We start from the raw sequence: 18770 nt of genomic DNA, 5'->3' as shown, positions 1-18770 counted from the left end.
GAAAACTCACTTATTAAAAAAGCTGTAAAAATAGTACCAGCTGTTGGAGACAGGAGAGAAGGATGACAGTGTCATGAATTTAAGAATAATTCAACTGTAATACTTTTTTTTCCTAAAGAGAACACAAATATGTAGGACCAGGGGTGTTCATATTATTTTCTCTTCATTTAAGTGTCTCCAAAGGTCTTTAAGATAATTAAAAGAGAAAAACAGAAGACATGAAGGGTAGACTATCTTCAAACAGAGCTTTACTGAGAGTAAAGAAAAATATTTCCCCTGCTACTGCTATTTGTAGGACAAGTACAGCCAAATGTGTTAATAAGTCATCATTTCAACTTACACAAGGACTTTGGCCTTAGCATCAAAGTTTCTATACAAACACAGAAACTGAAATGTCTTGATACTTTCATTGTTGCCAGTGATAATATATAGCATATCAACAATCACTTTGGGGAGATTACAGTGTGACAACAGGATGGCCCATTCCTTGGAAAATTCTTTTAAACAAAGAAACCTACTCTTACTATATTCATCACATCAGACATTTAAAAGCTACTTTCAGACTCATTAAGACAAAGGTCCACAGTTCTTAGTGATAATTTACCCAAAAACAACACTTTCAAAATCATTCTTATCTATTTTTATTTTTTTTATTTTAATGTTTATTTTTGAGACACAGAGAGAGAGAGCGAGCGCACAAGTGGGAGAGGGGCAGAGAGAGAAGCAGACACCGAATCCGAAGCATGCTCCAGGCCCCGAGCTGTCAGCAAAGAGCCCAATGCGCGGCTCGAACCCACAGACCATAATAAGATCATGACCTGAGCCAAAAGTCAGGACGCCCAACCACTGCGCCACCCAGGCACCCCTCTTATTTATTTTTGAATCAGTGGCCTAATATTTTATTTTCCACTCATATACAAGAAAATACAATTGTAAGAAGAGAGGAACTTGGCTTTTATTCCACAATTGATCTCCATAGAAACCTAACATTTCCCTAAAAAAATCTCTCTCACAAAAAAGTCCTCCTGAGTACAGAGTTCATTTTGCCAACACTATTCTTATTTTTAGGCAAATCTACATTACAAAATTCCAAAAAGATCTATTTTTGACACACTGCTTATCACTTTCTCCTCCTTGAGACATTTTGTTACTTCCTAATCTTTTACAGCCATGTGCTTCAGACTCTTCCATTTCTGGCAATGGCACAGTAATGCAGATCAATTTCCTTCCATTATCTGAAAACAACTAGAAAAAAACCTGGACAAAATGCAAACTAAAAACATGTATGTTTGAGACAGCTGAGGACTCCGAAGGCAGTGAAGAATTAAGAACTAAGATCAGGAACAAGAAACACAAGAGACCTGAGCCCAGATTTGTATTTTCCCCTGATGCATCTATTGATTCCAGAAGATGCAACTGAGAGGCTAAGTCGGAACTTCCAACAGAAAGCTAGAGAAACAAAAAGCAGGGATGCACATCTACCATATGTGACTTGGCCTCATAAACCTTCAAAATTTGGATCAGAATGATAGGCTATGAATAATAGCCTTCATAAACCTGAAATCCAGCTTCTAATCATCTCAACCTTCAGTTCAATTAAGGAAGTTCCAAATGTTTAGTGTAAATCAGAATTACTTGCATAATTAATTACAGACTTAAATTGCTGTGTCCAACCTTTTACAGTTTATTCTTATTCATTAGGTCTAGGGTGGGCCTAGGAATCTTATATTTCTAGCAAGTCCCCAAGTGATGCTGATACCACATCTGGAGAACCACTGGATTAAGGTGATCTGAGACTGAGATTGCTAATGCTCCTAGTAACAAGCCAGAAGTAAATATATTTCTCTTCCAAAAAGATAATTTTCTAGGCCTCCAACTACCTCCATGATTTTTCATATGCAATTAACATTCATAGCAGACTCAAAGAAATTAGACACATGATCAAATCAAGAGAAACAATTAAAAAAACGGGAAAAAAACCCCACAGGGGATAAAGATAATGGGATTATCACACTCTCATTTCTGTTAGAAGAAGAATACAATCTCTTTTGCGTTTGGTGAATAGCATTATTGTGGAAAGATAACAATTTAGGAATCAAACAGACTTGTCTCTTTCTGGCTGGGTAACCTTCCTTATAGTCATAGGGTTATTTCATGCATTAACAAAAATATACACAAACTGCCTATCCCTGCAATGGGCAGATGGGTAGGAATTCAGTTATCAACAGTTCCCACTCAAGTAGAAATACAGGTATCCTCTCTTAGCCTAACAACTGGTCATTAAGATGCATTCATCTGAGGAAAATTAGGCCTATCTAGTCATTGTGACCTAGCCCTTTCCCCATGTTATTCTGAAAAAATGCCTTAAGTCAATGAATGGTTCTCAAAGTGTGGCTGCTGGACCAGCAGAACAAACATCATTTGCAAACACTTAAAATGCAAATTATCAGGCCCCACTCCAGATCTCCTAAATCAGAAACTCTGGAAGTGGGGTCCAGCAATATTTTTATCAAACCTTCCAGGTGATTCTGACGAACACTAACACTGGAGGGTCAATGCTCTGGGTGATTTTGATATATATAGCCTGTTAAGAATCTCAGAAGCAAAAAGTTTCCATTAACGAATGATCATATAAAGGCACCTGGATGGCTCAGTCAGTTAAGAATCTGACTCTTGGTTTCGGCTCATGTCATGATCTCACGGTTTCTTGAATTCAAGCTCCATGTCGGGCTCCGTGCTAACAGTGCAGAGCCTCCTTGGGATTCTGTTCTCCCTCTCTCTGCCCCTCCCCCACCTGCGCTATCTCCCTCTCAAAATAAATAAATTAAAAAAAAATTTTTTTTAATGTTTATTTTTTGAGATAGAGACAGAAGTGCAAGTAGGGGAGGGGTAGAGAGAGAGAGAAACACAGAATCTGAAACAGGCTCCAGGCTCTGAGCTGTCAGCACAGAGCCTGATGATGGGGCTCGAACTCACTCACAAACCATGAGATCATGACCTATGTAAGCGGACGCTTAACTGGCTGAGCCACTCAGGCGCCCCTCAAAATAAGTAAATTCTAAAAAAACTTAAAAAAAAAAAAAAGGGCTGATCATACAATTTCATTCTATCTAGGCAATTACAAAAGCTAATATTTAGTGAATACTTACTATGAATAGGCATTATGTTAGTTACTTTATATTCAATCTCCATATTTTATACATTTCAGTAGTTCTTCAGATTGGGATTCAGCAACTACACCTAAAACAGGTCAATTACTTGCTGCTGTTGAGTGATAGGATTAATTTCCCACTTCAATTCTCTCCTTAACAAAATCTCTCCACCACATGTCATTTAAACTCTATTGACATTCTATCCTTATGCTATGAAGATCAGTGAGCTGAAAAAGCAAAGTAACCTGTCCAAACTAGTTAAATGGCTTTAAACATTTAAAGACCAGTCTGATTCCAAAGTCTATGTGCTCCCATACTATACTGCATGAGAAATTTTTATAATGCTGTTTATAATGCTGTAGAAATATAAATAATGATGCTTAACAAGAAAAAAGCAGAAACAAACTGTGTTATTCCAGAAAGGACTCACCATTGGAATACCAACTATTCTACAGATACCAAAAAGGAACTGCACTAAATATTCCTTTATATAAATGTAGAAAGTTCATCTTTCCTTTTAAGAATTGTTTAAGCCAAGGGGCACCTGGGTGGCTCAGTCAGTTAAGCGTCCAACTTCAGCTCAGATCTCACGGTTCATAGGTTCAAGCCCCACATCGGGCTCTGTGCTGACAGCTCAGAGCCTGGAGCCTACTTTGGATTCTGTGTCTCCCTCTCACTCTGCCCCTCTCCCACTTGTGCTCTGTCTTTCTCTGCCTCTCAAAAAAAAAGCGTAATAAAAAAAATAAAATTCAAGATGATATATTCAATCTGGATGTTTTTTCTTCCCCTCTGCCCCTCTGTTTAATAGCCTAACACAGTTTTCTAGCTAATGCAAGCATAAGAACAGGAGAACTGTAGACAGAAGGATTAGCACAAAACAATCGTGATTACAAAACCAACTTTAAATACAGGCATTAGCCACTGGTGGAAGACTCAGTGGAGCCATGCACTATATAGGTTATATAGCCTCACAATTCTCACAACCATCCTATAAAATGGACAATGATTAGCAGGTCTAGAATCTGATACTCTGATGAACTACTCTAATACTTTACTCTCCAAAAAAAGCTGTTTCTCTCAACTGAGTATCAATCCACATGGAAAACCTTTACACAGTACAAACAATAGGACAGGGATCAGCAAACCTTTTTTGTAATTTTTTTTTTTAATGTATGTTTAATTTTGAGAGAGAGACAGAGAGTGAGCAGGAGAGGGGCAGAGAGAGAGGGAGACACAGAATCCGAAGTAGGCTCCAGGCTCTGAGCTGTCAGCACAGAGCCCAATGCAGGGCTCAAACCCATGAACCATGAGATCATGACCTGAGCCGAAGTCCAATGCTTAACTAACTGAGCTACCCAGGCGCTCCAGCAAACCTTTTTTGTAAAGGGTCACATAGCAAGTATTTCAGACTTTGTGGGTCAACAGTCTCTGTTGAAACTACTCAACTCTGTCCAAAAAATTCAAATCTGTGTTATAGCATGAAAGCAGTAATAGATAATACATAAACAAATAAGCACAGCTGTTTTCCAATAAAATTTTATTTATAAACACAAATTTAAATTTCATATAATATTTGCGTGTAATAAAACAGTATTCTTTTGACTTTGGAGGAAATCATTTAAAAATGGTTCTTAGGCCATAGATTGTAGGCCAAATAGGCCTGTAAGCCTTAGTTTGCCAATTGTGTATTATATATTCATCAAGCAACAAATGAGCATAGTCAGTTACTAGAATTTAAGCTCCACAGGAAAAAGAAACTTGACTACTTTGTTCACTAGCATCTGGAACACTGTGATCAATACATATTTGCTGCATGAATAAATTTTTCATTGGGACTATGAAATGTGCAAAAATTATCAACATATGGTTATCATCCACCCGAACTTATCACACATCAAATAAATCAATTTAACGAAAAAATAAGTATTCAAGAAATATAGCATGTAAGAATTTCAGATAAGAAGATAACCTAAAAGAATCTATTAAATGATTACACATTTATAACGTACATTACAGGGGTTTTTGGGTGGCTCAGTTGGTTAAGCATCTAACTACTGATTTTCGTTTATGCCATGATCTCATGATTTGTGAGATTGAGCACTGCATCATTGCGGAGCCTACTTAGGATTCTTTCTCCTCTCTCTCTGCCCCTTCTCCCACTCGTACTCCCTCTCTCTCAAAATAAATAAATGTTTTAAAAAAGTTCATTAAAGGGGTGCCTGGGTGGCTCAGTCAGTTGAGCGTCAGACTTCCGCTCAGGTCATGATCTCACGGTATGTCAGTTCGAGCCCTGTGTCGATAGCACAGAGCCAGGTGCCTGCTTTAGATTCTGTGTCTCCTTCTCTCTCTGTGCCTCTCCTTCTCCGCTCATACTCTGTTTGTCTCTCAAAAATAAATAAACATTAAAAAAATTGTTTAAAGAAAAAAAACACACCATATAAACTGAAAACCAATGTCACAGAAGTTAGTAACTGAAAACACCTTTTATTTTTCCCTGCAAAGTTTACTATATTTCTGTCCACCTAAAGAACACCTAAACAGTAGCACTCTAAGCAATCCAGATGTCAAAATAAAAGCTAGAGGGGCACTTGGGTGGCTCAGTCAGTTAAGCGTTCGACTTCGGCTCAGATCATGATCTGTGGTTCGTGAGTTCAAGCCCTACGTCAGGGTCTGTGCTGATAGCTCAGAGCCTGGAGTCTGATTCGGATTCTGTGTCTCCCTCTCTCTCTGCCCCTCTCCTGCTCACACTCCGTCTCTCTCTCTCTCTCTCTGAAAAACAAACATTAAAAAAAATTTTTAATAAAAAAAAAAAGGGAAAACTGCAATGTGAAAAAAACCTCATAGTTTTTCATTGTAATTTCATAAAGAAAAATTTTAGAGTACTAAGAGAAAATCTTCAAATTCTATAAATTCCCTTAATTACAACAAAATAGAGATGTTGTAGGAGAAAAAAAACCCCACAAAGATGGAGGGAAAGTAAATTTAAAAGCCCCTATAATACTATTCAACTGTAAATACAAGTAATCTGTGAAGAGGGTACTATGTCAAAATAGTAAAAATTCAACTTTGACCACATACTTCCCAAGATTACAAGAAAATAGGAACTTTCATATATTATTAGCAGGAATGGCAAATGCTAACTCCTATGAATGAGGCATTTGGTAATAACTAGCAAAATTACATATATATTTACCCTCTGAAACAGCAACTGCAATTCTAGGAATCTATCCCAAAAGTATACTGTAAAGATATGAAAAGATATAAGCATAAGGCTTTACTTATTTATTTTAAAGCATAAGGCTTTATTAAAGCACTACTTATAGTAACAAAAGACTAGGAAACACCTCTGCTCATCACTAGGCAATCAACTAAATATCTACTGTTTATCCACTCACGGGAATACTATGTAACAATAAAAGAGATGATACAGAGGTTTTTTTTTTTTAAATGTTTTATTAATTTTTCCTAGAAGGCGTGAGCCGGGGAGGGGCAGAGAGAGAGGGAGAGAAGATTAGAAGTGGGCTCTGCACTGACAGCAGTGAACCCGAGGCAGGGCTTGAACAGACGAACCCGTGAGATCATGACCTGAATCAGATGCCCAACTGACTGAGCCACCTAGGTGCCCCAAGAGATGATAAAGATCTCTAAATACTTTGCAGACTATACTGTTAAGCAAAACAATCGAAGTATCAAACAGTGTGGGCAGTTTCTCCAAGAAAGGATGTATATTCTATTAAAAAAGTGAAGAGGGGTGCCTGGGTGGCTCAGTCGGTTGAGCGTCCGACTTCAGCTCAGGCCATGATCCCATGGTTTGTGGGTTCGAGCCCTGCATCGGGCCCTGTGCTGACAGCTCAGAGCCTGGAGCCTGCTTCGGATTCTGTGTCTCCCTTTCTCTTTGCCCCTCCCCTACTCACGCTCTGTCTCTCTCTCTGTCTGTCTCTCTTTCTCTCTCTCAAAAAATGAATAAATGTTTAAAAAAAAAAAAAGGAAGGAAGAAAATTAAAATGAAAGGCTAAACCATGTAATTTTTAAAAAAGGTTACCTATTAGTGAAAGAGAAAAGGATAGAGGAAATCAGAACAAAACCTAGACTTATCTGAATAAAACTTCTTTTATAGATAGGACTTTCAAATCACAAAAAAGTTTTTTGTATAATTATAAAACAAACTTATTTTAATTGATTAAAAAAAAAAAGTAGTAGGGGCACCTGGCTGGCTCAGTCGGAGCTGCATGTAACTCTTGATCTCGGGGTTATGGGTTCAAGTCCCAGGTTGGGTGTAAAGATTACTTAACACAAATAAACAAAAAAAAAATTTTTTTAAAGTTCACTCAAAAAAACAAAAACAAAACAAAAACACACAACATAGTAACTTAAATACTCATTCCTAATAGGATATACCTGACGGTGCCACCAAACACCAACAAGCAAACAGAAGAAAAAAAATATTAATCATTTTATTAGTAATTATATTCGTATTGGTATTGTGAAACAATCTCGTAGGACAAAGCAAGTAAGTAATTAAGTTAACATCATTAGGAAAAAAGACACTAAACCCAAAAGCCATTAAAGGAAAAAAGATCAATATTTTGACAACATAAGAAAACTTTTTATCCAAGGCAATAATCGTCAAAAGCAAATGCAAAAGACTAGTCAAAAAAAAAACGGTTTAAACTATTAGCAGATAGTATCACAGCAAGGGGCCAAATTCTCCAAAAGACTCTATTTCATCAATCTATGAAACCATTATAAGACACGTATCATTGTAAATACAAACGTGCAAATTTTTCTAAATGAACTATGTCATGCCATTATTATTATGCATCTAGATAGATTTCAGAGATGTCAAAAAAGTGTTAGACTCAATATAGTAAGAATTCATATGAATCAATAATATTCTACAGACTAAATTAAGAAAATGGGCGAAGATATTAACTGACAGTTATCAAAAATGAAAAATAAATGGACTACACATATGAAAACACATTTAACCTTACTCATAGTAAAAGAAATGCAAATTAAGACTATATTGAGAGATGCCTGGGTAGCTCAGTCAGTTAAGCGTCTGACTCTTGATTTCAGCTCAAGTTATGATCTCATGATTTGTGAGATTAAGCCCCATCTGAGGCTGCACTGACAGCACAGAGCCTGCTTTGGGATTCATTCTCTCTCTCTCTCTCTCTCTCTCTCTCTCTCTCTCTCTGATTCTCTCTCCCTCTCCCCGCCTCCCCCACTCACTTTCTCTCTCTCTCAAAATAAACTTTAGAAATATATATATAAAAATCTTCTTTTGAAGTATTAGTTTTTAGTATATAACCTAAAAAAATTACCAAAAAAAAAAAAAAAATCAGAAAAGCAACACTTGCCTTTTTTCCTTTCGAGGTCTCAGAATCCTCATCTTCACCCACACTGAGTAGATTTGCCTCACTACACAGAAAACAAGGGGGAAAAAACCTTAAGTGACAATTACAACCCATACATTAATTCAGAAGTTTTATTCTCTTTGCTCACCTAATTCAGGGATCAGCAAATGTTTCCTATAAAGGGCCAGAGAGTAAACATGGTCTTTATACCAACTACTCTGCCATTTTGGTATGAAGCAGCCACAGACCACAGGTGTGGCTGTGTTCCAATAAAACTATTAACAAAATCTAATGATGGGCCAGATTCAGCCAATGGGCCATCGTTTGTTGCCCTTGCTATAAATGAACATATAATTTTTGTTTTCCTAACTGTAGATTCCATTTACAGTCACTCATTTTTCCTTTCTGTCTTGGATTTAAAATTAGGGGAAAAGAACAGAGAAACAATACAGAGAAAAAGCTGGTAAGAAAACCTTAGCTGATATAAAGAAAGTAATTCCAATGGTGTTACCACACTAAAACAGTTACACCTTTGCAACTCCTGGAAATATCAACACTTTAGAATCACTGGCCTGAGACTCTAAAAGATCAGACTGATATATCTATTTAATCTCAAAATATTAAAAAAGCTGAAGCTCCTAAGGATCATCTTATAATGATAAACCAAAGAGTATGATTCATAAATGAAATATACAGAACAAGTAATATAATCATGACAAATCTAACAAAGAAAGTCAAAATACATTCTTCTAAAGACAACTGTTAACCTATTTTTAGTAAAATCTTAGTTATTTATAATAAAAATGTAAAATATTTGTTTCATTGCTGTTTATACACATCCCAACTTTTTTACTAGTAAAAATTCTCTTTTTTCCAAACATTTTACAAAAATATTTAAAAGGTGGTATACTTTCTACTCAATTTTGGATCTAATGCAAAATTTTCAAAATTACATAAGAAAAATATATTATTTATAGTGATAAAATATAATACTAATATATATATAATTATAATAAAATACTTGTATTTTATTTATTATGTAATAATAAAAGACAGGAGAGAAAGATGACCACAAAATACCAATTTTAGGTGAAAACCTTACCAGTTCGAAGTTCTCCTTCGAATAAAAGTTTACAGTCAGTTCAATATCTCATAGATGAAAACACATGAAAGTGGTAATGATGAATGCAGCTGTTGCCCAGACAGAAAAGTGAAGCACCTACAATATTTATTAGCCAATATCTTCTGAATGACTTTTTGTATAGAAATTTTTAAAAATACTTATAGTTTGGTAGAACTCCTTGTATATATTTATGTACCTCTGAATTTGTTCTGGTCCAGTGGAAAACCAGATCAACAAACCAAGGCACCTAATAGCAATGGTGACCTTGTAATACAAATCTCATGATATGCAAAAGGTTGTATTAAAACTATCATTTAAATTTTACAAAGCAGTCATTCTAAGCACACTAACAAAGTGTAATAACTACTCTGTTTAACTTTTGCCTGAGTTAACATCTGTGTTTATCATTTATATAGTTTCTGCTTTCTCTGGTAGTAATGTGATCTAAGATGGATAGGGCAACTGGGAAGAAAGATACACTATAGGACTTAAACTTTCACAAAAAACTCAGGGGTCTTAATGTGGGTTCACTTACTCATGACAAACAGTAGCTTTTCAAATCAGAAATGTTATTTAAAAAAAAGAACAATTTCTTTAATCGAAAATCTTTAATGATCAATTTTTAATAAGCTTACATGTATTACATGCACATAATCATTTCAAAAGACACATAATCATTCAAAAGAGAAATGAAAAAGCAAAATTATTTAATAAAAATCTGCTTTTTCTTTCCTTGATGCTACTATAAAAGATGTTTTCTTAAGAATACCATACTCTTAAAAATACTTCCATGGAATATAAATCATTTTTCAATGAAATGTCATTCTTATAAAATATGTGACGGAAGAAAAAAAGTTCTTACTCTTTATCTGTATCTCCTTCACTTTCGTCTCCATGATCAAAGCTCCAATTATTTTTAAAACCTCCATCTCTCTTAGATTCTGATCTAGCCAAAGCTGAAATAAAACAGAGATAAATATTCATTAACAAAGCTATTCAATATGAAATAAAATTTAGCATTTCTCAAGCTCTTTGATTAGTCTAGATGTTTTCTTAATTTTCTTGCTTTTTGAATATTTCTTATAAACATCTTATCTCCAGAAATAAAAAGAACACATTAAAATCTGTTTCTGCTAATTTACAGTTGTCCATATGCATGAGTTTGTTACCAAGAAGAAACTCAAATTGGTAAGATTTGATACAATAAAAATAGAGGCGGAGCATATGAGTATGTATAAAATATATAAAAACCAACCCTGTATGTCCATATTTGATCACTGATCAAATTACTACCTGTTATTTTATTTTGTTCATAAATCATTTATGAGAACTATATCCAGACACTAGCCTTTTCTTTACTTCAGTCGATCATCTCTGCCTTTTAACAGAAGAGAAATCAATGTTTTCTGCATTGACAATATGGTGAACTCAAAGTCCAGGAAAATCCTCTACATCAGAACACCACATATACTCATGATGAGTTTTAAAATTTTAAGTGAGTGGCTAAAACCCTCTGAAACCATGAACAACCAGAAAGTGGGAACTGAGAGATAAATGAGTTCTGAAGCTGGCATTTGTCTCAGAGTCAAAAACCTGATGGCCTAGATCCTGGGCTTTAAGATCAAGTTTGGGATGCCAGCAAGATGAGAGGTTAAACTGATGACCAGAAGATCTGAAGGGCAACCTTAAAATTAGGTGAACTAGGAGAAAAAAAGAAACTGAAAGAAAGTAGGAATAATTCTGATGTCTTTCCTTTGCTCTGGGTTTTTAGGTTAAACTGATGACAAAGTATATTTATCTCATGGTTAGGGAATTCCTAACCACAAGCTCACAATTACTCAGGTTTGGGACCAGAATTTTCATAACCATAACCTACAGGACCCAGGAAAGTCTATAATTAAAACAGTCTCACAAGAGGCTGAGTACCACTAGATGTTGGAAAAATGCAAATCAAAACTATAATGAGATACTCAGTCATTAGGATAGCCATTATTTTTAAAAAACATGAAATAGTAAGTGTTGGTAAGAACGTGGAGAAAGTGGAAATTCTGTGCATCGCTGGTGGGAATGTAAAACAGTGCAGCCACCATGGGAAGTTCGGCAGTTCCTCAGAGTTAAACAGAATTACCCTATGTTCCAGAAATCTCATTTCTAGGTTTGTACCCAAAATAACTGGGACAGCACGGACTCTGATACTTACACACCAACATTCATAGTAGCATTAATCACATAGCCAAAGGTGAAAACAACTCAAATGTCCAGCAAAAGATGAATAAATAAATAAAATGTTCTGTGTATATATGCATATACATACACACACAGGAATATTATTCAGCCATAAAGGAATCAAATTCTGATACATGCTACAACATGGATGAACCCTGAAAACATTACAATGAGTTAAACAAGCTAGCCATAAAATAACATATATTGTATGACTCCACTTATATGAGGTATCAAGGATTGGCAAATTCAGAAGCAGAAAGTGCGACAGAGGTTAACACGGGTTGGAGAAGGAGAAGAATGGAGACTTATTTTTTTAATTGGCGTATGGTTTTTGTTTGGGATGATGAAAAAGTTCTGGAAATGAATGGTGGTAATGATTGTACAACATTATGAAAGTACTTAATGACAATCCAAATTGTACACTTGAAAATGGTTAAAATTGTAAATTTTGTTATGTATATTTCTGCTACAATAAAAAAACCATTTTTAAAGCCCCACCCTGCAAAAAGCCTCTATGTGACTAACAGAATCAAATATAAATCCTCTCTAAAAATTTCAATACAGCCTCAGAAAGAGTTTCAAAGAATAGGAGTTCACAACCAAAATTATGAAATGGGAAGGAAGAAGTCACTATGAGCAAATCTGAAACTTCTTTACATGTATACTGGGGTTGGACAAATAATAGCGTATGATGGATGCAAGGTTTCTCCCTGTCAGAGAAAGAGGTTACAAATAAGCAACAGAAAAGAAAACCAGAATGAACTCTGTTTATTCTAATGGTACTAGAGAAAGAGATATCAGTATGAATCCATATTTGTTTGCCATATATACAGATAGGTAAAAGAACAAATATAGGCATGTCTTGTAGCATGGGTTAGTATACAGAACTAAGGCTCTCTTCTCTGAGAGGTCTAAAAAGCAGTGACAGCCTAGTGGCAACAAGTACACTTACAGCCAGATCCTGATTTTTAAATATCATTCTCTAATAAACGGAGCTCAGGCTCCTAGAAGAAATGACTGATTCTAAGGATGGGGCAGGGAAAATACAAGATAAACCTGGAATATTCTGTATACTAGGAAATAAGGAGGTTCTTTTTCCAAAAAAAAAAAAAAAAAAAAAAAGATGGGGGAATATCAAAAGGTTACAGGAGCCAAACTGAACCTCCCAATAGTTGAACAAGGGTGAAACAATTTTAGCAAAAATAAACAACAGTATTGAATTATAACTCCCAAAAGTAAACAAATATTCACGAAGTCATACTGACATAAATGATTGAATGAATAAATAACTAAATGGGAAAAAGGGACATACTTTCCTTAAAAAAGAATTCCAAATGATATATGCACAAACTCTTTCCTATAAGAGATGAAACTTAATTCCCTTTCCCTTCAGTATAGACTGGACTTGGTAACTCACTTACAAGCATCGACTACAGAAAGGGAAAAAAGTCAATTGACAGTGATATCTGACAATCACTACCTCAGCCATAATTAAGGTTAAAATCAAAAGTGACGTCTTATTCACAGGATGTAGTATTTAATACGATGTGATGAAAATGCCACTTCAGCTCTGTGGTCTTCTTCCCAAAAACCCATAATGCCAGTTAATCATGACAAAACATCAGATAAACTGAGAAACAGTCTACAAAATACCTGACTAGTATGCTTTTAAAAAGGAAGGAAAGATTAAGAAACTATTATAGATCAGAGGAGACTAAGGAGATGTAACAATCAAAATGCGGTATCCTGGATTGGACCTTGGAATAAGAAAAGGACATTAGTGAAATAACCAGGGAAGTGCAAATAAAGTCTGTAGTTTGGGTGATAATATTATAGTTATGTTAATTTCCAAGTTTTTAACAAATGTACTATGATCACATAAGGTGCCAACATTAAGAAAAAATGAACAGTATATAGAAACTATGACATCTTCGAAACCTGTCTATGAATTTAAAATTATTCCCCAAAAAGAACATTAAAAAATCAAAAGTAAAATGAACCTGTTTTAAAAAAAGATGGCTAGGTGAAAGTTATGCTACCAAGACAGAAAAGGTAATTAAACTATAATGATTTCTAAGCTAACGAAGACTCATAATCAAGCAACTAGTATCCATCAACTAGGCAAGTTAGTCAAAAAGGCCACGAGGCAGCAAAAAGTCAAGAAATGTTTATTATTTATGCACTAAAGGAACTAGGGTTCTAAACACACAATTCTAACACATCTAGTCATATGATTTCCCAATCCACAGATTAGAACCTCTAAATGTATAAATGAAAGAACAATCAACAGATTAGAACCTCTAAATGTATAAATAAAAGAACAATAACCTCGAGAAAGTGATTACTGCCAATAAAAAAAAATAAGTTAAAAAAAACCAAACACATTTTTAAAACATAAGTTTAGGGCAACTTACAGTAGGAGCAAAACCTTAAATCCTTAAAAGTCCTGGAGAGCATTTCACATTTCAATATCCTGCTATAGCTGACGTTAGTAATAATGAGAATAGAAAATTATGTCCACTAAACTCCACTTACAAAATTAAGTAGAAGAAGAGATAAAGGTTAAGAAGAGATCCCAGTAAGTATCACAAATCAAATAAATGCATTTTTCTCCATATGCTTCACTAAAATGACAGTAAAGGAAGGAGAGGAGAAAAAGTAGAAACCCTTAAGAACAAAAAGAAAACCAGAAAGGAGATAACAGTAAATGAGAGATGTAACTAAACTGAAAGATGAAAACGTGATGGATGGGGAGGCACTGACTTAGTTGACTAGAGAAAACACACCTAAATACCTACAAGGACACAAATATTACCAAACTGACACAAGAAGATTTGAACACTGCTGCATCAATAAAAGAAACTGAATTATTACAAATATTTCCATAAAGAAATATTCAGGCCCAAAAGGCCTCTCTAGTAATTTTTTATACAGGTTATTTTTATTTCACAGTAAGTAATTTCGTCCTATTTTTTAAGTAAACTCTACCCCCAACATGGGGCTCAATCTTACAACCCCAAGTTCAAGAGTCACATGCTCTAATGACTGAGTTAGCCAGGTGCCCCTATAGTAGTTTCTTTCAAGCTTTTAAGAAAGAGCAACACATTTATTTTCCCAGAAAATAAAAGAAGGGGAAATACCCTGCATTGACTTCGCAAAGTAAGAGTATCTGGATTCCAAACCTGACAATGACACCCAAGGAAGGAAAATTACCACTCTCTCATGGAGACAAATATAAAATCCTAAATAAAATATCAGCAAATCAAATCCAGTAATATGTAAAGAAAAATATATACTAATCGAGCAGAGTTTATTCCAAAAGAATCAACATTTAAAAATCATAAATATAATTCACAAAACAAATACTTTGCAACAAACAGACAACAGTAACAAATACTGTTTAGGGGCACCTGGGTGGCTCAGTCAGTTAAGCGCCTGACTCCTGATTTTGGCTCAGGTCATGATTTCACAGTTCCTGAGTTAGAGCCCAGCATTGGGCTCTGCGCTGACAGTGTGGAGCCTGCTTGAGATTCTCTCTCTGCCTCTCCCCTGCTTGTGTGTTCTCTCTCTCCTTCTCTAAATAAACTTCTAAAAATGTCTTTAAAAATTAAAAAAAATAATTTTTTAAAATTAAAAAAAAAATTTTTTTTTCAACGTTTTATTTATTTTTGGGACAGAGAGAGAGACAGAGCATGAACGGGGGAGGGGCAGAGAGAGAGGGAGACACAGAATCGTTAACAGGCTCCAGGCTCTGAGCCATCAGCCCAGAGCCTGACGCGGGGCTCGAACTCACGGACCGCGAGATTGTGACCTGGCTGAAGTCGGACGCTTTGTGGCCCAAAGAGCATCTACAAAAATCTACAGCCAACATCATACATAATGGTGAGAAACTGAAGCTTTTCCACTGAGATCAGGTACAAGGGAGGAATGACCTCTCATCATTCCTTTTCAAAAATGCACTGGAAATTTTGCTAATTCAATAAAACAAAAGAAGGAAAAAAGAGAGCTATAGATTGGGAAAGAAGAAATAAAACTTTGTTTCAGAGATGATATTTCCACATAATATCCAAAATAATCCATCAAAAAAAATGCAACTAAGAAGCAATTATACTGTCTGAAGAATATAAGATTAATACAAAAAGGTCAATTGCTTTCCAATATACCAATAATAAAAAAGTGGAATTTGAAATTAAAAGCACAATACCACTTACATTAGCATGCCCCAAAATATAATACTTAGCTGTAAAGCTAACAAAATATGTACAAGAGCTATAAGGAAAACTACAAAACTCCAATAAACGTAATCAAAGTAGAACTAAATATCATGGATAGCACGACTCAATATTGTCAAGTTACCAATTCTTCCCAACATTATCTACACATTTAATGCAATTGCAATAAAAATCTCAGCAAGTTATTTTGTAGATAGTGAGAAGCAGATTATTAATTTATGTGGAGAGGCTAAAGACCCAGAATAGCCAACACAATATTTATGAAGAACAAATATGGAAGACTAACACCACCCAACTTTGAGTCTTACTATAAAACTACAGTAATCAAGTCAGTGTGGTGTTGGCAAACGAATAGACAAATCAGTAGAAAAGAACAGAGAACCCAGAACAGACCCACGTGAACATAATTAGTTGATCTTTGACAAAGGAACAAATGCAATACAACGTAAGAAAAGTTAGTCTAATCAAAAAAATGGTGCTGAAACAACTGGACATCCACATGCAACAAAATGACTCTAGACACAAACCTCACATCCTTCAAAAAAATTCATTCAAAATGGATTGCAATGGAAAACTATAAAACTCTTACAACGTAACATAAGAGAAAACTTAAATAACCTTGAGTATGACAATGACTTTTTAGATACAACACCCAAGGCACAATCCATGAAAGAATTAATAAGCTGGACTTCATTAAAATTAGGCACTTCTGCTATGCAAAAGACAACATCAAGAAAATGAGAAGACAAACCAGGCTGGGAGAAAATATTTGCAAAACATACATCTGATAAAGGATTGTATCCAAAATATACAAAATGCTCGTAAAGTCATTAAAAAGAAAACAAATTTAAAAATGGGCCAAGGAGCACCTGGATGGCTCAGTCAGTTAAGCGGCTAAATTCGTCTCAGGTCATGACCTTGTGGTTCGTGAGTTCAAGCCAAGTATTGGGCTCCCTGCTGTCAGCACAAAGCCCACTTCAGATCCTCTGTCCCTCTCTCTCTCTCTCTCTCTCTCTGCCCCTCCTGCTTGTTAAAAAAGGAGGAGGAGGGGGGGAGATGGGGGAGGAGGAGAAAAATGGGCCAAAAGAGGGGAGGAGGGTTGCAGGATGGGTGAAGGCAAATGGCAAAATGGGTGAAGGGGAGTAGACACAGGTCTTCTATTGTGGAATGAATAAATCACAGGAATAAAAGGCACAGCACAGGGAATACAGTCAATAGTACCATAGGAGCATTGTATGGGGACAGACGGTAGCTACACTTGTGGTGAGTATAATAGATTTGTGGAATCACTATGTTATGCACCTGAAACTAATGTAACACCGTGTGTCAACTATTCTACGATTTTTTTAAAAAGGAAGGGGCCTTGGATATCTCAGCTGGTTGAGCATCCAACTCTTGATATCAGCTCAGGTCGTGAGATCAAGCCCCACGTCAGGCTCTGCCCTGAGCATGGAGACTGCTTAAGATACTCTCTCTCTCCCTCTCTCTCTGTCCTTCCCCCCACTTGCACACATGCATGCTCTCTCTCTCAAAATAAACAAATAAACATTAAAGGGGCGGGGCAAAGACCTTAACAGACACCTCACCAAAGAAGATAGAGATGACAAATAAGCACATGAAAAGTGGCTCCACATCATCGGTCATCAGGGATATGCAAATTAAAACAATGAGAAACACTCCCATTAAAATAGCTAAAATCTGGAATACTGACAACATCAACTGCCGGTAAGGATGTACAAAAAGAATTCTCACTCATTCTAGTGGGAACACAAAATGGTACGGTTTGGGATTTCTTACAAAACTACACATACTGTTACCATACAGCAAATGCACTCCTTGGTATTTAACTTGGTATTTAAGGAGTTAAAAACTTACATCCACACTAACATCTACACACAAATGTTTATAGCGGTTTTATTTTAACTGCCAAAACTTGGAAACAACTAAGATTTCCTTCAGTAGGTGAATGGATAAATTATGGTGCATTCAGACAATGGAATATTATTTCCCTAAGAAGGAATGAGCTATCAAGCCATGAAAAAACATGAAGAAAACTTAAATGCATAACTACATACTATATGATTTCAACTATATGACATTCTGAAAAAGGCAAAACTATGGGGACAGTAAAAAGATCAGTACTTGCCAAGAGTATTTTGGGGGAGGCAGGTTTAAAGAATGAATAGGTGGAGCACTGAATTTTATGGCACTGAAAATACTCCATATGATATTATGATGATGGATACATGTCATTATACACCTCTCCAAACCCACAAATTATATACAACAGCAAGAGTGAATTACACTATATATATGAACTTTGGGTGATTATGCTGTGCCAATATAGGTTTATCAATTGTAACAAATATACCACTCTGTTGGGAGATATTGATATGGGTGGAGGCTATGCACATGTGGGAGTAGAAGGTACATGGGAAATCTGTGTACCTTCCTCTCAACTTTGCTGTGAACCTAAAACTGCTCTTAAAAAACAGTCTTTAAAAAAATAAATAAGTAAATACTTTGCACGGTTAGGGGAAAAAAAAAAAAAAAAGCCTGTTGTTTTTTTTTTTCCCCAATTTCACTGAGATGTAATTGTCATATAACACTGTATAAATTCAAGGTGTACACCATAATAACTTGAATTACATATATTGTGAAATGATCACCACAATAA

At 35.5% G+C, this 18770-nt stretch overlaps 1 protein-coding gene across 12 annotated transcripts in view; it reads right to left on the bottom strand.

The window, feature by feature from the left end:
• The window catches only part of SENP6 (SUMO specific peptidase 6), a 115572-nt gene that overhangs the window by 84245 nt on the left and 12557 nt on the right, over positions 1–18770 (bottom strand). For 11 of the 12 annotated variants that reach the window (XM_045498803.1, XM_045498802.1, XM_045498804.1 and 8 more), the window contains exons 2-3: positions 10498–10591; positions 8516–8576 (exon numbers count right to left, since the gene is read on the bottom strand). In XM_045498803.1, the coding sequence (XP_045354759.1) occupies positions 8516–8576; positions 10498–10591 (155 nt within the window). Of the gene's footprint in view, positions 1–7358; positions 7398–8515; positions 8577–10497; positions 10592–18770 lie in introns of those variants that run through there. The other variant, XM_045498808.1, reaches the window with a different exon arrangement.

Source organism: Leopardus geoffroyi, chromosome B2 (genome assembly GCF_018350155.1).
Source record: "Leopardus geoffroyi isolate Oge1 chromosome B2, O.geoffroyi_Oge1_pat1.0, whole genome shotgun sequence".
Taxonomy (NCBI): domain Eukaryota; kingdom Metazoa; phylum Chordata; class Mammalia; order Carnivora; family Felidae; genus Leopardus; species Leopardus geoffroyi.
The sequence above is the reverse complement of the archived record's forward strand: the minus strand, read 5'-3'. Positions and strand labels throughout refer to the sequence as shown.